This window comes from Somniosus microcephalus, chromosome 8 (genome assembly GCF_052327205.1).
Source record: "Somniosus microcephalus isolate GS21.2 chromosome 8, FLI_Smic_1.0, whole genome shotgun sequence".
Classification (NCBI taxonomy): domain Eukaryota; kingdom Metazoa; phylum Chordata; class Chondrichthyes; order Squaliformes; family Somniosidae; genus Somniosus; species Somniosus microcephalus.
Window position 1 is genome coordinate 83502713 of NC_140994.1, and position 19787 is coordinate 83522499.

Consider the following 19787-nt stretch of genomic DNA (forward strand, 5'->3'; position numbering starts at 1 on the left):
GAGACTCCCCCGGAGCTACCGTCGCGCTCTCTCTTCCCCCCCGTCGCGCTCTCTCTTCCCCCCGTCGCGCTCTCTCTTCCCCCCGTCGCGCTCTCTCTTCCCCCCGTCGCGCTCTCTCTTCCCCCCGTCGCGCTCTCTCTTCCCCCCGTCGCGCTCTCTCTTCCCCCCGTCGCGCTCTCTCTTCCCCCCGTCGCGCGCTCTCTTCCCCCCGTCGCGCTCTCTCTTCCCCCCGTCGCGCTCTCTCTTCCCCCCGTCGCGCTCTCTCTTCCCCCCGTCGCGCTCTCTCTTCCCCCCGTCGCGCTCTCTCTTCCCCCCGTCGCGCTCTCTCTTCCCCCCGTCGCGCTCTCTCTTCCCCCCGTCGCGCTCTCTCTTCCCCCCGTCGCGCTCTCTCTTCCCCCCGTCGCGCTCTCTCTTCCCCCCGTCGCGCTCTCTCTTCCCCCCGTCGCGCTCTCTCTTCCCCCCGTCGCGCTCTCTCTTCCCCCCGTCGCGCTCTCTCTTCCCCCGTCGCGCTCTCTCTTCCCCCCGTCGCGCTCTCTCTTCCCCCCGTCGCGCTCTCTCTTCCCCCGTCGCGCTCTCTCTTCCCCCCGTCGCGCTCTCTCTTCCCCCCGTCGCGCTCTCTCTTCCCCCCGTCGCGCTCTCTCTTCCCCCCGTCGCGCTCTCTCTTCCCCCCGTCGCGCTCTCTCTTCCCCCCGTCGCGCTCTCTCTTCCCCCCGTCGCGCTCTCTCTTCCCCCCGTCGCGCTCTCTCTTCCCCCCGTCGCGCTCTCTCTTCCCCCGTCGCGCGCTCTCTTCCCCCCGTCGCGCGCTCTCTTCCCCCCGTCGCGCTCTCTCTTCCCCCCGTCGCGCTCTCTCTTCCCCCCCGTCGCGCTCTCTCTTCCCCCCGTCGCGCTCTCTCTTCCCCCCGTCGCGCTCTCTCTTCCCCCCGTCGCGCTCTCTCTTCCCCCCGTCGCGCTCTCTCTTCCCCCCGTCGCGCTCTCTCTTCCCCCCGTCGCGCTCTCTCTTCCCCCCGTCGCGCTCTCTCTTCCCCCCGTCGCGCTCTCTCTTCCCCCCGTCGCGCTCTCTCTTCCCCCCGTCGCGCTCTCTCTTCCCCCCGTCGCGCGCTCTCTTCCCCCCCGTCGCGCTCTCTCTTCCCCCCCGTCGCGCTCTCTCTTCCCCCCCGTCGCGCTCTCTCTTCCCCCCGTCGCGCTCTCTCTTCCCCCCCCGTCGCGCTCTCTCTTCCCCCCCGTCGCGCTCTCTCTTCCCCCCCGTCGCGCTCTCTCTTCCCCCCCGTCGCGCTCTCTCTTCCCCCCCCGTCGCGCTCTCTCTTCCCCCCCGTCGCGCTCTCTCTTCCCCCCCGTCGCGCTCTCTCTTCCCCCCCGTCGCGCTCTCTCTTCCCCCCCGTCGCGCTCTCTCTTCCCCCCCGTCGCGCTCTCTCTTCCCCCCCGTCGCGCTCTCTCTTCCCCCCCGTCGCGCTCTCTCTTCCCCCCCGTCGCGCTCTCTCTTCCCCCCGTCGCGCTCTCTCTTCCCCCCGTCGCTCTCTCTTCCCCCCCGTCGCGCGCTCTCTCTTCCCCCCCCGTCGCGCGCTCTCTCTTCCCCCCCCGTCGCGCGCTCTCTCTTCCCCCCCGTCGCGCGCTCTCTCTTCCCCCCCCCCCCCGTCGCGCGCTCTCTCTTCCCCCCGCGTCGCGCGCTCTCTCTTCCCCCCCCGTCGCGCGCTCTCTCTTCCCCCCCCGTCGCGCGCTCTCTCTTCCCCCCCCGTCGCGCGCTCTCTCTTCCCCCCCCGTCGCGCGCTCTCTCTTCCCCCCCCGTCGCGCGCTCTCTCTTCCCCCCCCCCGTCGCGCGCTCTCTCTTCCCCCCCCGTCGCGCGCTCTCTCTTCCCCCCCCGTCGCGCGCTCTCTCTTCCCCCCCGTCGCGCGCTCTCTCTTCCCCCCCCCCCGTCGCGCGCTCTCTCTTCCCCCCCCGTCGCGCTCTCTCTTTCCCCCCCAGTCAATTTCAATTCAATTCAATTCAAATCGCTTTATTGGCATGAGAAGTTACATCTTATGTTGCCAAAGCATCGAAAAACATTAATGTTTGTTCACAAAAATATAGATCTATCCATACAGTGTATAAACAGATATATCCCTGAGTGTATAAATATACTTTCATATAATTTATATATACTCTTTTCTTATATTTAGTGGTTGTCCCTCTGTTTATGGCAAGCTGTAACATAGTGTGCCGCTAGTGTTATACAATTTCTCTCTTCCCCTAGTAGGTATGGGAGTTTTGGTTGTCATTCAAATTTCTGAAATCCGGGCATATTTTTGTGAATTTTGGGTAGAAATTCTCCCTTATGCCCTGATATTTTCTACAAGCTGTGAGGAAGTGCATCTCTGTCTCCACTCCCTGACTGCAGTGAGAGCATATCCTGTCCTCTCTTGGTAGCCGGGTCTGCTTGTGTCTACCTTTTTCGATCGCCAGGTTATGTTCACTAAGTCTGTACATTGTCAAAGTTTTTCTCAGTTTGCTATCCTTTTACCATGGTCAGGTAATCAGCCATGTTGTATTGTCTGTTTAGGGCCAAGTAGCAATTGAGTTTGCTTTGGGTTTTTGTTGTTTCTGCCCAATATGACACATTTTTCTTTTTGCTTGGCGACGATTGTGTTGGGTCGAATTCTTTGTGTTACGCTGTCACTGTCCTGGGACTGGTTATTGTTCGTAGTTACTTCACTGAGTCCCAGGACTAGTTGACTGAGGGTATTCTTCTTTATGGTCCTCTCTTGGCATTTCAGGGCTTTGTAATGATAGCATTGGGGGTTGCCCATTTCTAGGTGTTTCCAAAATTTGGTGGCTCTTTTTTGGATAGTGATTATTAATGGATATTGGCCTAGTTCTGCCCTGCATGCATTGTTTACGGTTTTCCTTTGAGTCCGGAGGATACTTTTACAGAATTCTGCATGTAGGATCTCAATTGGGTGTTTGTCCCATTTTGCAAATTCTTGTTGTGTTAGCGGTCCCCACACCTCACTGCCATAGCGTGCAATTGGTTCAATTACTGATTTGAAAATTTTGAGCCAAATGCTAATTGGGATTTCTATTTGGATTGATTTTTTAATGGCATAGAAAGCCCTTCTTGCTTTCTCTTTCAGTTCATTCACAGCCAGTTTGAAATTTCCCGTAGAACTGATTTTTAAGTCCAAGTATGTGTAGTTAGTGGTTTGTTCAATTTTGGTTGTTCCTAGTGTGAAATTTATTTTGGGTCCCTGATGTCTGGATCTTTGCTGGAACACGAGGACTTTGGTTTTTTGGGGATTTATTGTCAGGGCCCAAGTCTGGCAGTACGACTCCAGCAGATCCAGGTTCTGCTGTAGACCCTCCTTAGTTGGTGACAGCAGAACCAGGTCATCTGCATAGAGGAGGAATTTAACCTTGGATTCATAAAGGGTGAGGCCGGGTGCTGTAGATTGTTCAAGTAGTTTTGCCAATTCATTTATGTAAATATTAAAGAGTGTCGGTGAGATTGGCGAGCCCTGCATCACCCCCCCCCCCCCGCCCCTGTGGGAAGTATTTTGTTTGTTTGTCTCCAATTTTAACTGCACATTTGTTGTTTGTATACATTGATTTAATTACATCATATGTTTTTCCCCCTACCCCGCTTTCGATAAGTTTCAGGAATAAACCGTCATGCCAGATGGAGTCGAAAGCCTTCTGGAAATCTATAAAGCATGCGTAGATTTTGCTTTTGTTTTGATGAACGTGTTTGTCAATTAGGGTCTGTAGGGTGAAGATATGATCTGATGTTCTATAGTTTGGCAGGAATCCAATTTGGCTTTTACTCAGGACATTGTGCTCCTCAAGGAAGTTTATAAGTCTTTTGTTTATGATACTACAGAATACCTTCCCCAGGTTACTGTTTACACAGATGCCTCGATAGTTATTTGGGTCGGCTTTGTCCCCACTTTTGTATATGGGCGTTATGAGTCCTTTGTTCCAGATATCAGGGAAGTAACCGACACTCTCTCTCTCCCCCCCCAGTCTCTCTCTCTCTTCCCCCCCCAGTCTCTCTCTTCCCCCAGTCTCTCTCTTGATCCCCCGGGCCTCTTTTCTCCCCCCCCCCCCCCCCCCCAGTCTCTCTCTCTCCTTCCCACACAGACAGACAGACAAACTCATTTATATATATATATAAAAATTATTTCTACTTTTTTCATAACAACATGCCCTCAAAAAACCCTCGGCACCACCGGGCACTCCAGCTAGTATTATGTATAACACAATGAAGCATGAAAGGTTTTTAAAAAATAATTATTTTGCTATGTTTTTAAGTTGGTATACTATGATTGTACCCAGGTAAAGGCCATGTATTTATCACAGTATACAAGGTTAAGCTGTGTTAAGTACTAAAGACAATTTGAAAAGAAAAACAATATGCACCTTATTTCATGAAAAGCATAGCTTCCCACCAGAAACGCTGCCTTGTAAAGTTTGAGCCAATCCATTATTCCTGTTTATGTTCAGTTTTTGAGCAAGGTGGCACATGTTACTTAACACTCCTGTGAAGCACCTTGGGACGTTTTACTACGTTAAAGGTGCTATATAAATACAAGTTGTTGTGGTTACCTGAACCATTTTTGTCCATTATACATGTCTCCTCCTGCTCATCTACAAAACATGCATTTTTTTCTTAATAAATGTTCTTTATTTTAGTCTTGGCAGATATTGGAGATGCAATGCATTCCATCAAAGCCAGCAGGGAAATTGCTGCACATTGTCCTTGTTCCAGTGAACAAAGCATGCAACTTGCCAAACTCTCTACAACTAATGGGGTTTCGCAGGTATAGTACAAATATGACTTTTAAATGCAGCTTCAGCACAGTTTCATACAGTATTTGAATTATAATACTTTGTTTGGTAAAACTCATGAATCATATCAATGACTTGTTGGGTATTCCTTCCAACCTGGGTCGGGGGCCCCCTGTAGGAATTCACAACCTTACGGGAAAGCATCACTGCAGACACATGGATCCTCGAGGTTATTAGAGAGGGCTACTCTTTTGATGCAACAATCAGGTGTGTTGTGATCAGATCCTTTCCTGGTAGTAGTGTTATCAACTGAGGTAAACAAACTACTCGCCTCAGCGGTGCATAGAAACGGGTTCACCCTGACCAGGAGAAAAAAGATTTCTACTCCAGAAATGTTGTAGTTCTCAAAGATTGCATCCTTTAACAGACCTCATAAGGGAACGCCATTGCACGTTTCCTCAGATTCAGTTTCAAGAGAGCAAAGTTGTCAGTATATAAGGTACTCTCTTTTGAACACACTTCGGCATCTAAGGTGCTGAAAAGTGCCTGTCTGTGGACACAGTGCAGCATCTCCGCATGTATCTGTACCTGAACGATTAGTTCATCTGAGGTCAGCTGGCGGTGATGTGCACAAGGTAATCAATAAAACCAAAGACCTTAATTCATAGCCAATTATCAGCTGCAACACGAGCAGGAGCTAATGTTTTTAGTTGCATTGTTTTCGACAACCTAGCAGAATTTTTTTCTGCTTTCAGATCAATTTACAATATACATATTTACAATACAATTCCCTTTAAAAGAAGGGTTCTGAATCCTAGCAAATGGTTTTTAATAATTTTAAGGTTGGCAGCAACCATCTTTGTAGTTCCCAAACCCCCAAATATAATTTTTTATGCTATAATTTCAGCTGACTTTTCAACCAATGGTTCTCCCACAGAGCATTTCCCAACCAGAAAGGTTTGACCAGACCTCTACACGGGACCAAACATAGTGGTCACAGAAGGACAATGGATTACAGGGCAGTCCCCTGCTACTGCTTTCCCCTCAGTTGACAATAATAACAAGGATGTCCCTGACAGGAGAAGGTGACCATCTGTAAAAGGAACTAGGTTTAGGTCAAGTGGACAGCAGAGCAGTTCACCTGGCAAGCCAATGAATTGGAAGTGAAAGTAGTCAGGCTAATCTGCAGCACTTCCAGACCATAGTTCAGAGTAAAGCCAATATGTTTGTAGTCCACTACAAACCACTGCATCAAAAAGCTGCTCCTATTGTTGAGGTGAGATCCTGTTAATACACTGTTGTCTGGCTGAGCTCACCATTTATCTGGAATAGCCAACATGCTGGCTGATGCTTTCTGTTGTTTCACAGTTCATCCTCGGGAGTGGAAGATCCACCCAGAGGTTGCTCAGAATATTTTCATAAATTGGGAATATTAGACAATAGACTTGTTTGCCCCTCTGCACAACTACTGTATCACCTTTTGTATGTCTGCTCAAGGACAGAGGCCGTGCTAATCTAGAGGTTCGGCAATCTCTTTTCCTGGACGTGGTTACTGTATGCGTTTCCTTTGTTTTTCCTGATTCTTAATGGGTAATGCAAAAGCTACAAGTTCTAATGGCCTTGCTAACCATGGTTCTCTGCTATCATGGCACTGAGCAGAGCCAATGCTAGCATAAATTGATTGCTCATAACTTGAGAAGGGTTCAAATATTGTATCTGAACTTAGTTATTTGAGTTGAAATACTGATTATTGATAGACAATGATTCTTCCATTACAGTCTGCTTTCCACAGTGATGGATGCCTTGATTAGTTTCTTGTGCCTTTTTCAAGTTTAGATTCTTAATTTTTATAATTTTTGTTGCCTGATTCTACAGAGCATCCTGAATCGCAGCACCATCATCTCGATGGCTAAACAATACTCTGCATCTGAGAATCCAGAGATTAATGGCAGTTCCAACAGCCCTGAGAGTGACATCACTGCAGAAAGTAAGTTTGCACTATCTGATTCTCCCCTACACTGGTTGGCAGACCTAGCAGAATGGAAACCCAGAGAAGAAAAGAAAGGTGAACGGGTTCAAAATAAGAATGCAAAACCATAATCAAAAGCCATCGTCATCTTTTGACTATCAAAGTCCTAGCTGGAGAGGTGACAGTTAAAGTACTCCAGAAAGATCGAAGTCTAAATCCTTAATCATTGTCCACATACCAGTGGTATTAGCTAAGCTGAGTGTCATGTGAATGTTTTTATGTGGGCCTCACTCACAAATCCACAGGGAACTTTTTATTTTTCCTACCTTTTACCAATTTCTCAATTTAAAATGCATCCCCCCTCCAGAATTCAACATTAATGTCTTTGGGCATGTGACCTTTGAGCAAATGCTCATCATGTTAAGTACCCAAATTTATCTTGCCACTTATTACTAATACAAGTTGGTATCATTCTTTGTTTTTATGCTTTCCCAATTTAAGCCCAAACACAGCCTTTTATATGGATTGCAATATATGTATGCCACGCAATTCCAGGGGGCACTTTGATCTATGAAATTTCATTTATTACAAAACAAGATTGAGATTTATATAAAGGCAAAGCACTGCGGCTGCTGGAAATCGGAAATATAAACAGAAAATGCTGGAAATATTCAGCAAGTCAGGCAGCATCTCTGGAGAGGGCAACAGAGTTAACGTTTCAGGTTGGTGACCTTTTGTCAGAACTGGAAAATGTTACAGATGTAACAGGTTTTAAGCAAGTACAGAGGCAGGGAGGGGGGAGGCAAGAATAAAAGGATAGGTGTGTGATAGGGTGGAAGGCAGGAGAGATGAAATGACAAAAGAGATGATTGTGCAAGGCAAAAGGGGATGGTCCCGGAACAAGTAAAGAAACTAAAGATGAGTTTAGAGGAGCTGTAAATGGCAACAGCAGAATCATTGCCAGCTGAAAAAATGGAGGCAGTGGTTATTATCTGAAATTGTTGAACTCGATGTTGACTCCGGAAGGTTGTAAAATGATTTATATAGTACCTTATTAGATCTTTCAAATGCATCTCAAAGTGCTTTATAAGGAATGAATTACTTTGAATCTCTTTGACTTGCTATATGTTGACAAATATAATAACTGTTTTGCATGAACCAAGATCCAACAAATAGCAATGAGGTGAATAACTAGTTAATCAATTTTCAATGGTGTTGGTTGAGGAAGGAAAATTGGCTGAGGTAGTGAAAGGGTTTCATACTATTTGAATAATGCCTTGGGATCTTCACTTCATCTGAGCAGGCAGATGTTGGCCCAGTTTATACACACAAATCCTGAGGTAGAGTTTGAACCCACAACCTTCTGATCAGAGGTGAGAATGGTGCCAATTGAGCCAAGTTCAGTTCAGCACAATAGTAGGCAGTGGATTTGATTATTAATTTTCCTTTTTCTTCCACATCTATAATTGACTTGTGCTTCTCTTTGTATTTTAATTTATTTGTTCCACCATCCTCAAATGCTCCCATAAATTCATTGGCCCTTTGCCCACTTCATGGTCGGTGTCTCTCTCAATCTGATTTTACTGCAGATCCCTTTCCCAGCTGCCTCATGTCCCTCCATGGCTCTTTCCAACCCACTATGCTTTTAATATCTCTTCATGCTGCAAGCTAACAACTAGCCACTCTGCAGTTATCCATGCCCTAAGCTAAGAGAAAAGAGTCTTTACTTTAGGAGCACATTGCTTAACCACTGATTTCACCTTCCCACGTTCTTATACTTGCAGAACATCTGCTGTTAAAATGTCTAATAAAGCTGTCTTTCCTGAAAATTGAGATTTTGCACTGGTCTCACTTGTAGCTGAAGCTACGTGTCCAACTTCTATTTCTGGGTCTAAATTTTATTTGAAAAGAAAGACTTGCATTTATATAGCGCCTTTCATGACTACTGGATGTCCCAAAGCACTTTACAGCCAATGAAGTACTTCTTGAAGTGTAATCACTTGTAATTTGGAAACGCGGCAGCCAATTTGCGCACAAAAAGCGCCCACGAATAGCAGTGTGATAATGACCAGATAATCTCTTTTAGTAATGTTGATTGAGGGATAAATATTGGCCAGGGCACCTGGGATAACTCCCCTGCTCTTGTTCAAAATAATGCCATGGGATCTTTTACGTCCACCTGCGAGAGCAGACGGGGCCTCGGTTTAACGTCTCATCCGAAAGACGGTGCCTCCGACAGTGCAGCACTCCCTCAGTACTGCACTGGAGTGTCAGCCTAGATTTTGTGCTTTAGTGTCTGGAATGGGACTTGAAGCCTCAACCTTCTGACTTGGAAGCGAGAGTACTACCAACTGAGCCATGGCTGACACTACCTAATTAGTTCTGTTTCTCACCCGGATTTTCTTTTGGCTGATTCCTGGTTGTAAACTAATGAAAACTGCAGGAGGTCCTTCCCAGTCACTCAGGCAGTTGGCCAATGCTGACTTGAATTTTTCTTTGTTCATGGAATGTGGGTGATGCTGGCAAGGCTGCGTTTTATTCCCTATCTCTAGAAGTCCTGTGATGGTTGGGGTGGGCTGTCTTCTTGATCTGCTGCAGTCCTTGTGATGATGGTGCCCCTATGATAGTGCTAGGAACTTTCATAATGGAGTGGTGATGTCAGGACAGTGTGCGACTGGGAGGTGAATCTGAAGGTGATGATGTTCCCATGATACTGTTACTCTGGTCTTTGGTCGAGATTGCCGGGCTAGGAGTAAGCTTGGGGCAGAGATGGTACGTATTGCAGCCACAGTACACCAGTGGTAGAGAAGGTAAATGTTGTGTCCATTGGCAGGAATGATGATCAAGTAGGTTGCTTTGTCCTGGATGGTGTCGAACTTGAGTATTGTTAAAGCTGTACCCATCCAGATGAGCAGTGAATATTCTGACTTGAGCCTTGTATCTGTTGGAGAGACTTTAAGGAATCAGCAAGTGAGGCACTTGTTGCAAAGTACCTACCTTCTGCCCTGCTCTTGAAGTCACAGTGTGGCTGTGACTTATCTAGTTAAGTTTCTTGGGTATGGTGACCCCCAAGATGTTGATTGTGGTGCCGTTGAGGGTTGGAGGAAGGTGGCTGGACTTTTTCCATTGTCTGAGGGATCAGCTGAAACTCGGCTTGAGACAGACCTCATTCAAAATATGTCCAAGAATCACAGAAACCCCACAGTGCAGATAGAGGCCACTTCGGCCCATCGAGCCTGCACCGAAACATATCCCACCCGATCCCCGTAACCCTTACACCAACACATATCCCACCCTATCCCCGTAACCCCACGTATTTAATCCCCCTAACACTAAGGCTCAATTTATCATAGCCAATCAACCTAACCCGCACATCTTTGGACTGTGGGAGGAAACCAGAGCACCCGGAGGAAACCCACGCAAACACGGGGAGAATGTGCAAACTCCACACAGACAGTCACCCGAGGCCGGATTCGAACCCGGGTCCCTGGTGCTGTGAGGTAACAGTGCTAACCACTATGCCACCGTGCAAGAACATTGTATGTTTGACTCTCCACCTTCTGGTGGGTGGATGTATTCTTACTGAGTACCTGTCCACTGCAGTAGATAGGCAGAGGTTACTGATTTGCTTTGTGTTGGGCTGAATGAGTGAGGCACTAAAATTAAATTGTTTTGATAGAATACACTGAGGGGACTTTAACCATCTCAATTTTTTGGAAATCTAGGCTGCAGATTTTTCTAACACCTTTGGAGGATTTCCCCAATTTTCGCCACGTTCTTTCCTCTCCTGAAGACGAATGTGGTTCCGCAGTGTCACTAGCCCCCAGTTCTCATTCTTTATGTCCGAGCTGGGTCAGTAAGTGTCAAGTAACCTTATTCACCCTGGTGTTTATTGCAGCCCAGCCTAATTTTCTCCCGGTGCTCACTCATGCATGTTGTCAACATGGGTTATTGGATGAAGATCAGGGGTTTGGACCCTAGCTGACTTTGTTCACTCCCTAGCCTAGGAGCACTGAAGCCCATTCCAGCCCTCATAATTTAACGCAGAAATCAGCTAATTCAGCAAAGACGTATAATCAACCCTGGGCCCTTCCTGGTCTGTCTGGCTCAGTGATGGTGCAGATATAGTATCCATGTCTGAGTAGATAGAAAGCAATTCTGCTTTCTTCTTCTCCCCTTCTCCCTATTTGATTTGATATGGTTCCGCACAAGAGATTCGCAAAACTAAAAGAACGTGGAATCGGAGGTAACATTATGACATGGGTTGCTAATTGGTGGGGAGGTAGGAGACCGAGTGTAGGAATAAAGGGAATGTACTCTTTTGGCAGGATGTGGCCAGTGGTGTTCCTCAGGGAACTTCCTGTTCCCATCTGCACAAAGGAACAGAAAGTTACAAAGCGACAGATCAAATGAGTGGGCAAAACTGTGGCAGATGGAGTTCAATTTGGGGAAGTATGGGGTCATCCACTTTGGATCCGAGAATGACAAATCAGAATATTTTCTTAATGGTGAGAGAGTAGGTGCTGTGGAGGAGCAAGTCGAATTGTGTGTCCATATACACACACACCAGTAAAAGCGGAATGTTGATCTTTATCCCAAAGGGTTTAGAATACGAAAAGTGAGGAAGTTATGTTTCAGTTGTGCAGTCTGTCGGACTCCGTCTGAAGTACTACTTTCAGTTTTGCACATCACACCTCGGGAAGGATACATTGGCATTGGAAGGGGTACTGTGCGGAATTATCAGAATGATACGGGTGTTAAAGGGTTAAATTGAGGACGGGTTGCATAAATTTGATATGTATTCTCAAGTTTAGATGGTTGAAGGGTGATCTAATTGAGGTGTTTAAAATGATAAAGGGATTCGATAGGGCAGATGCAGAGAAACTATTTCCACTAGTGGGGGAATCCAGAACAAGGGGACATAATCGAAAAATGAGAACCATGCAATTCAGGAGTGAAATCATAAAGCACTTTTTCCAGAGTGGACATACAAGGGATCAGTTGGTCTGTGTCTGCCACTCTTACTCTTAACATTGATGGAATAACCGAGTTATTTGTACATAACCTAAATAAAAAGCACATGGATCTAATTTTCTGAAGCAAGCACGTTGAAAGGGTTTTTCTTCATTAAAAGTAACCAAACCTGCACTGGTCAAAATTTTACAGCTATAAAATTTCTTCCAACTTCTACATATTTATATGTATAACAAATGGATATCTGATTTGTTTTTAGAACTTTAGACTTCAACCACTGTACAGTAATATTTTTACCCTGAGCTCTTTTAATTATAAGTTTTAAACCTTGGTGTCTAATCCTATGTTAATATTTTAATAACTGCAGCATAATCTTGTACTTGTACAAGCAATACAATTTTAAAGCACGTCACTCATTTTGAAATTGGATAATTAGAGGAAATTTAGTGTTCAGATAATTAATTTGTTAATTCTTTGATTTGATTAGCTCCAGAGAGAGTCAGTAATCTTATAATTGAGAATTATTTATGATTCTGAAAGTGTTGCAAAGTCTGGCGTAAAAGCTGCACCATAGAATCACAGAATGGTACAAGCACAATAGGAGGCTATTTGGCCCAGCATATCTGTGCCGGCTCTTTGAAAGCATTGTCCAATTAGTCCCTATCCCCTGCTCTTTCCCCATAGCCCAGCAATTTTTTTCCTTTTCAAGTATTTATCCAATTCCCTTTTGAAAGTTGTTATTCAATTTGGTTCCACCATCCTTTCAGACAGTGCATTCCAGGTCATGTTAACTCGCTGTGTAAACATTTTTACCCTCATGTCACCTCTCGTTCTTTTGCCAGTTAACCTTAAGTCTGTGTCCTCTGGTTACTGACCCATCTGCTGCTGGAAACAGATTATTATTATTATTTACTCTATCAACACCTTTCAAGATTTTGAACCCCAAAGCTCCCCTCAACCTTTTCTGCTCCAAGAAGAACAACCCCAGTTTCTGTAGTAGCTCCACATAACTGAAGACTTTATCCCTCGTATCATTCTAGTAAATCTCCACTGCACCCTCTCTAAGACCTTGAAATGCTTCATAAATTGCAGTGCCCAGAATTGGCCACAATATTACAGCTGACGCTTAACCAGTGTTTTATAAAGGTTTAGCATAACTTCCTTGCTTTTGTACTCTATGCCTCTATTTATAAAGCCAAGGATCCCATATACCTTTCTAACAGCCTCTTAACATGCCTACCAAAATGAATCACTTCACACTTCTCTGCATTAAATTTCATCTGCCATGTGTCTGCCATTTCACCAGTCTGTCTATACCCTCCTGAAGTCTGCTACTATCCTCTTCACTGTTTACTACATTTCCGAGTTTTGTGTCATCTGCAAACTTCAAAATTATGCCCTGTAAATCAGGTCATTAATATATATCAAAAAGAGCAGTGGGACTAATAATAAGGTCTTGGGGGATACCATTGCATGTTTCCCTCCAGCCTGAAAAACAACCATTCCCCACTACTCTCTGCTTTCTGTCCCTTAGCCAATTTCGTATCCACGCAGCCACTGCCCTTTTAATCCCACGGGCTTCAATATTGCTAATAAATCTATTATGTGGTACTTTATCAAACACCTTTTGAACATCAACTGCACTATCCTCATCCACCCTCTCCATTACTTCATCAAAGAACTGAATCAACAACAACTTGTATTTATATAGCGCCATTAACGCAGTAAAACGTGCCAAGGCACTTCACAAGAGTATTATAAGACTAAAAATTTGACACCGAGCCACATAAGGGGAAATTAGGGCAGATGACCAAAAGCTTGGTCAAAGAGGTAGGTTTTAAGGAGCATCTTAAAGGAGTAAAGGGATGTAGAAAGGTGGAGAGGTTTCGGCAGGGAATTCCAGAGCTTAGGGCCTAGGCAACAGAAGGCATGTCCACCAATGGTTGAGCGATTGTAATCGGGTGCTCAAGAGGACAGAATTAGAGGAGCGCAGATATCTTGGGTTGGTGCGGGGGGTGGTTCTGGGGCTGGAGGAGATTACAGAGATAGGGAGGGGTGAGACCATAGAGGGATTTGAAAACAAGGGTGAGAATTTTGAAATCGAGGTGTTGCTTAACTGGGAGCCAATGTAGGTCAGCGAGCACAGGGGTGACGGGTGAACTGGACTTGGTGCGAGTTAGGACACGGGCAGCCGAGTTTTGGATGACCTCAAGTTTACATAGAGTAGAATGTGGGAGGCCAGCCAGTAGTGCATTGGAATAGTCAAGTCTAGAGGTAACAAAGGCATGGATGAGGGTTTCAGCAGCGGATGAGCTGAGACAAGGTCGGAGACGGGTGATGTTACGGAGGTGGAAATAGGCGGTCTTAGTTATGCTGTTGATATGTGGTCGGAAGCTCATTTCATGGTCAAATATGACACCAAGGTTGCGAACAGTGTGGTTCAGCCTCAAACCGATGTTAGGGAGAAAGATGGAGTCGGTGGCGAGGGAATGGAGTTTGTGGCGGGGACCGAAAACAATGGCTTCGGTCTTCCCAATGTTTAATTGAACTGGATGTCGAACAAGCAGTCTGACAATTTAGAGACCGTGGAGGGATCGAGAGAAGTGGTGGTGAGGTAGAACTGGGTGTTGTCAGCGTACATCTGGAAACTGATGCTGTGTTTTCGGATGATGTCGCCAAGGGGCAGCATGTAGATGAGAAATAGGAGGGGGCCAAGGATAGATCCTTGGGGGACTCCAGAGGTAGAGATGCGGGAGTGGGAAGAGAAGCCATTGCAGGTGATTCTCTGGTTACAATTATTAAATAGTTAAGAATGGAACCAGGTGAGTGCAGTCCCACCCAGCTGGACGATGGTGGAGAGGTGTTGGAGATGGATGGAGTGGTCAACCACGTCAAAGGTTACAGACAAGTCAAGAAAGATAAGGAGGGATAGTTTACCTTTGTCACAGTCACAAAGTATGTTATTTGTGACCGAGAGCTGTTTCGGTACTGTGGAGGGGCGGAAACCTGATTGGTGGGATTCAAACATCGAGTTGTGGGAAAGATGGGCACGGATCTGGGAGGCGACAACACATTGAAGGACTTTGGAGAGGAAAGGGAGGTTGGTGATGGGGTGGTAGTTTGCAAGGACAGAGAGGTCAAGGCTTGTTTTTTTGAGAAGAGGGGTGATGACGGCAGATTTGAGGGAGAGAGAACTGTTAACAATGTCAGCTAACATGGGAGCCAGTAAAAGAAGTTGGGTGGTCAGCAGTTTGGTGAGAATAGGGTCGAGGGAGCAGGAAGTGCGTCTTATGGACAAGATGAGCACGGAGAGGTCATGAGAGATAGGAGAGAAACTGGAGAATGATGCGATTTCAGGGCTAGGGCAGGGGGGAACCTCAGAGGAAGTTTGGCTCGGTGGGCTAGGGGTAGGATGGGAAGTGGCAGAGGCAGCTGAACGGATGGTCTCATTCTTAGAGACAAAGAAGTCCATGAGCTCCTCACACTTGTCAGAGGTGAGAGCAGAGGAGATGGGAAGAGTGGTTTAAGAAGATGGTTAGCAGCAGAGAATAGAAGCCAGGCTTAATCTTTGCATTCTGGAATAGTGAGCAATTTTGGCAGACGTGAGCAGGACCCGATAATGCGTAATGTGATCCAGCCAGATCTGGCGGTGAATGGCTAAACCAGTTGTCCGCCATTTCCATTCAAGTCTGCATCCCTTGGTCTTGAGGGAGCGAAGGTGAGGGCCATACCGGGGGAATGGCCAAGGTGAGAGAGAGTAATTGTTTTAATAGGGACTAGGGCATCAAAAGTGCTGGTGAGCTGATTGGAAGCTGCAGAAATGTTGTGGTGAATGGAGGGCCAAAGGCTGGACTGCTGGGATTTTGTAGGTGTAGTTGTAAGAGAGTGAGGAGAGAATTTTTCCAGGGGCGGACACAGAAGGAAGTAAGGTTGGGGGTGGTGGGGAAAGGGGGATGTGGGTGGAGAGCGATACGAGAAAGTGGTCAGAGATGGCCGTATCTGCGATTGACATGATGGGCGTAGCAAGGCCACGAGAGATGGCAAGGTCGAGGGGGTGGCCGTGAATATGGGTTGGGGAGTTTACATGAAGGGAGAGATTAAGGGAGGATAGGAGGCTGGTGAACTCCGAGGAGAGAGATAGCATGATGAATTAAGTTGGAGTTTGAAATCACAAAGGATGAGAAGGTGCTTGGTGCAGAGGCTAAGGGAGGAAAGCAGTGTGAAGATACCTCGGTAATAAAATTTTTATGGTACAGTACTTGGATGGGCGGTAGCGAACGAGAATTTTAAATGGGAGGTGAGCAGTTTGGAATAAGGTGAGATGCTCAAAGGAGAAGAAAATGCTGGAGGAGTAGGGGGACAGACCAAAGTTTGATTTGTTGATGAGAGCTACATCGCCACCATGGTGGTCTGGGCGAGGCAAGTGGTGGAAGGTATAGCAAGGCGGGGAGGCTTCATTTAAGGCTAAGGTGTCATCACCCCTTGGCCAAGTTTCCATCAGGGCCATGACAATCAAGTTAGTCAAACATGATTTGCCTTTAACAAATCCGTGCTGCGTTCATTTATTAACCCATATTTTTCCAAGTGCCAATTAATTTTGTCCTGGGTTAATGTCTCAAAAGTTTCCCCACCATCGACGTTGGGCTGATTGGCTTGTAATTGCCAGGTTTGTGTCTCGGGTGTCACATTTGCAATCCTCCAGTCCTCTGTCACCACTCCCATATCTAAGGAGGATTGGAAGATTGTGGCTAGAGTCTCTGCAATTTCCACCCTTATTTCCCTCAGCATGTCATCTGGACTGGGTGACTTTTCTACGTTGAGGACTGCCAACCTTTTAAGTACCCCCTCTTTATCTATTTTTATGCTATCCAAGTTCTCTACTACCTCTTCCTTTACTGTGACATTTGGCAGCAGCCTCTTCAGTGAAGACGAATGGAAAGTACTCATTTGGTATCTCAGCCATGCCCTCTGCCTCCATAAGAAGATCTCCTTTTTAGCCCCACCCTTCCTTTGACTACCCTTTTACTATTTATATGTTTATAAAAGACTAGCTGGGAGTGCCCGGCGGTGCCGAGGCTTTTTTGAGGGCATGTTGTTGTTGGAAGAGAGAGAGAGAGCGCGAGTTGGGGGGAAGAGAGAGAGCGAGTTGGGGGGAAGAGAGAGAGCGAGTTGGGGGGAAGAGAGCGAGCGAGTTGGGGGGAAGAGAGCGAGCGAGTTGGGGGGAAGAGAGCGAGCGAGTTGGGGGGAAGAGAGCGAGCGAGTTGGGGGGAAGAGAGAGAGCGAGTTGGGGGGAAGAGAGGGCGCTCGAGCGGGGGGGAAGATGAGGGCGCAAGCGGGGGGGGAAGAGAGAGGGCTGCGAGCGGGGGGGAGAGAGGGCGCGAGCGGGGGGAAGAGAGGGCGCGAGCGGGGGGAAGAGAGGGCTGCTAGCGGGGGGAAGAGAGGGCGCGAGCGGGGGGAAGAGAGGGCGCGAGCGGCGGTGGGGATGAGAGGGGCGCGAGCTGGGGGATGATGAGGGCGCGAGCGGGGGAAGAGAGGGCGCGAGCGGGGGGAAGAAAGGGCTGCGAGCGGGGGGGGGAAGAGAGCGAGCGGGGGGGAGAGAGCGAGCAGGGGGGAGAGAGCGAGAGCGAGCGGGGGGGGGAGAGAGAGCGAGCGGGGGGGGAGAGAGAGCGAGCGGGGGGGGAGAGAGAGCGAGCGGGGGGAGAGAGAGCGAGCTGGGGGGAGAGAGAGCGAGCGGGGGGGGAGAGAGAGCGAGCGGGGGGGGGAGAGAGAGCGAGCGGGGGGGAGAGAGAGCGAGCGGGGGGAGAGAGAGCGAGCGGGGGGAGAGAGCGAGCGGGGGGAGAGAGAGCGAGCGGGGGGGGAGAGAGAGAGAGAGCGGGGGGGAGAGAGAGAGCGGGGGGGAGAGAGAGAGCGGGGGGAGAGCGAGCGAGCGGGGAGAGAGAGAGAGCGAGCGGGGGAGAGAGAGAGAGAGAGCGGGGGAGAGAGAGAGAGCGAGCGGGGGAGAGAGAGAGAGCGAGCGGGGGAGAGAGAGAGAGCGAGCGGGGGAGAGAGAGAGAGAGCGAGCGGGGGGAGAGAGAGAGAGCGAGCGGGGGGGAGAGAGGAGCGAGCGGGGGGGAGAGGGAGCGAGCGGAGGGGGAGAGGGAGCGAGCTGCGCGGGGAGAGGGAGCGAGCGAGGGGAGGGAGAGGGAGAGCGAGCGGCGGGGAGAGAGAGCGAGCGAGAGACAGAGAGCCGGGGGGAGAGAGAGAGCGCGAGCGGGGAGGGAGAGAGAGGCCGGGGGGGAGAGAGAGCTGGGGGGAGAGAGAGCGGGGGGGAGAGAGAGAGCGGAGGGGGGAGAGAGAGAGAGAGAGCGGGTGGGGGAGCAGAGAGAGAGAGCGGGGGGAGAGAGGAGAGAGAGCGAGCGGGGGGGGAGAGAGAGAGAGAGCGAGCGGGGGGGAGAGAGAGCGAGCGGGGGAGAGAGAAGAGCGAGCGGGGGGAGAGAGAGAGAGAGCGAGCGGGGGGAGAGAGAGAGAGAGAGAGCGAGCGGGGGGGATGAGAGAGCGAGCGGGGGGGAGAGAGAGCGAGCGGGGGGGGAGAGAGAGCGAGCGGGGGGGGAGAGAGAGAGCGAGCGGGGGGGGAGAGAGAGAGCGAGCGGAGGGAGAGGGAGAGAGAGCGAGCGGGAGACAGAGAGCCGGGGGGAGAGAGAGAGCGCGAGCGGGGAGGGAGAGAGAGGCCGGGGGGGGAGAGAGAGGCGGGGGGGGAGAGAGAGCTGGGGGGGAGAGAGAGCGGGGGGGAGAGAGAGCGTGGGGGGAGAGAGAGCGAGGGGGGAGAGAGAGAGAGAGCGGGGGGGGGGCAGAGAGAGAGCGGGGGGGAGAGGGAGAGAGAGAGCGAGCGGGGGGGGAGAGAGAGAGAGAGCGAGCGGGGGGAGAGAGAGCGAGCGGGGGGAGAGAGAGAGAGAGCGAGCGGGGGGAGAGAGAGCGAGCGGGGGGAGAGAGAGCGAGCGGGGGGGAGAGAGAGCGAGCGGGGGGGGAGAGAGAGCGAGCGGGGGGAGAGAGAGAGCGAGCGGAGGGGAGAGAGAGCGCGAGCGGGGGGGGAGAGAGAGCGCGAGCTGGGGGGGAGAGAGAGCGAGCGGGGGGGGAGAGAGAGAGCGAGCGGGGGGAGAGAGCGAGCGAGCGGGGGGGAGAGAGCGAGCGGGGGGAGAGAGAGCGAGCGGGGGGGAGAGAGCGAGCGAGCGGGGGGGAGAGAGCGAGCGGAGCGGGGGGGAGAGAGCGAGCGAGCGGGGGGGAGAGAGAGCGAGCGAGCGGGGAGAGAGCGAGCGGGGGGGAGCGAGCGAGCGGGGGGGAGAGGAGCAGGGAGAGAGAGCGAGCGGGGGGGAAGAGAGAGCGAGCGAGCGGGGGGGAGAGCGAGCGGGGGGGAGAGCGAGCGAGCGGGGGGGGGAGAGCGAGCGAGCGGGGAGCGAGGGAGCGGAGCGGGGAGAGAGAGCGAGCGCGGGGGGGGAGAGAGAGCGAGCGAGCGGGGGGGAGAGAGAGCGAGCGAGCGGGGGGGGAGAGCGAGCGGGGGAGAGAGCGAGCGAGCGGGGGGGAGAGTCGAGCGAGCGAGCGGGGGGGAGGGGGGAGGAGAGAGCGAGCGGGGGGGGGAGAGAGAGCGAGCGAGCGGGGGGGGAGAGAGAGCGAGCGAGCGGGGGGGGAGAGAGCGAGCGAGCGGGGGGGATGAGAGAAGCGAGCGAGGGGGGAGAGGAGAGCGCAGCGAGCGGTGGGGGGAGAGAGCGAGCGAGCGGGGGGGGGAGAGAGCGAGCTGCGAGCGGGGGGAGAGCGAGCGATTGCGAGCGAGCGGGGGGAGAGAGAGCGAGCGAGCGGGGGGAGAGAGAGCGAGCGAGCGGGGGGAGAGAGCGAGCGAGCGGGGGGAGAGAGAGCGAGCGAGCGGGGGGGGAGAGAGAGCGAGCCGAGCGGGGGGGGGAGAGAGAGCGAGCGAGCGGGGGGGAGAGAGCTGCGAGCGAGGCGTGGGGGAGAGAGAGCGAGCGAGCGGGGGGGGAGAGAGAGCGAGCGAGGGGGGGGAGAGAGAGCGAGCGAGCGGGGGGGAGAGCGAGCGAGCGGGGGGGGAGAGAGAGCGAGCGA

The 19787-nt window shown here is 50.5% G+C and overlaps 1 protein-coding gene across 6 annotated transcripts in view; it reads left to right on the plus strand.

Annotated features, from left to right (window-relative positions):
- Window positions 1-19787, plus strand: part of jmjd1cb (jumonji domain containing 1Cb) — a 385858-nt gene that overhangs the window by 321729 nt on the left and 44342 nt on the right. For 5 of the 6 annotated variants that reach the window (XM_085994973.1, XM_085994975.1, XM_085994974.1 and 2 more), the window contains 2 exons: window positions 4661-4788; window positions 6632-6743. In XM_085994973.1, the coding sequence (XP_085851099.1) occupies window positions 4661-4788; window positions 6632-6743 (240 nt within the window). Of the gene's footprint in view, window positions 1-4660; window positions 4789-4934; window positions 5024-6631; window positions 6744-19787 lie in introns of those variants that run through there. The other variant, XM_085994976.1, reaches the window with a different exon arrangement.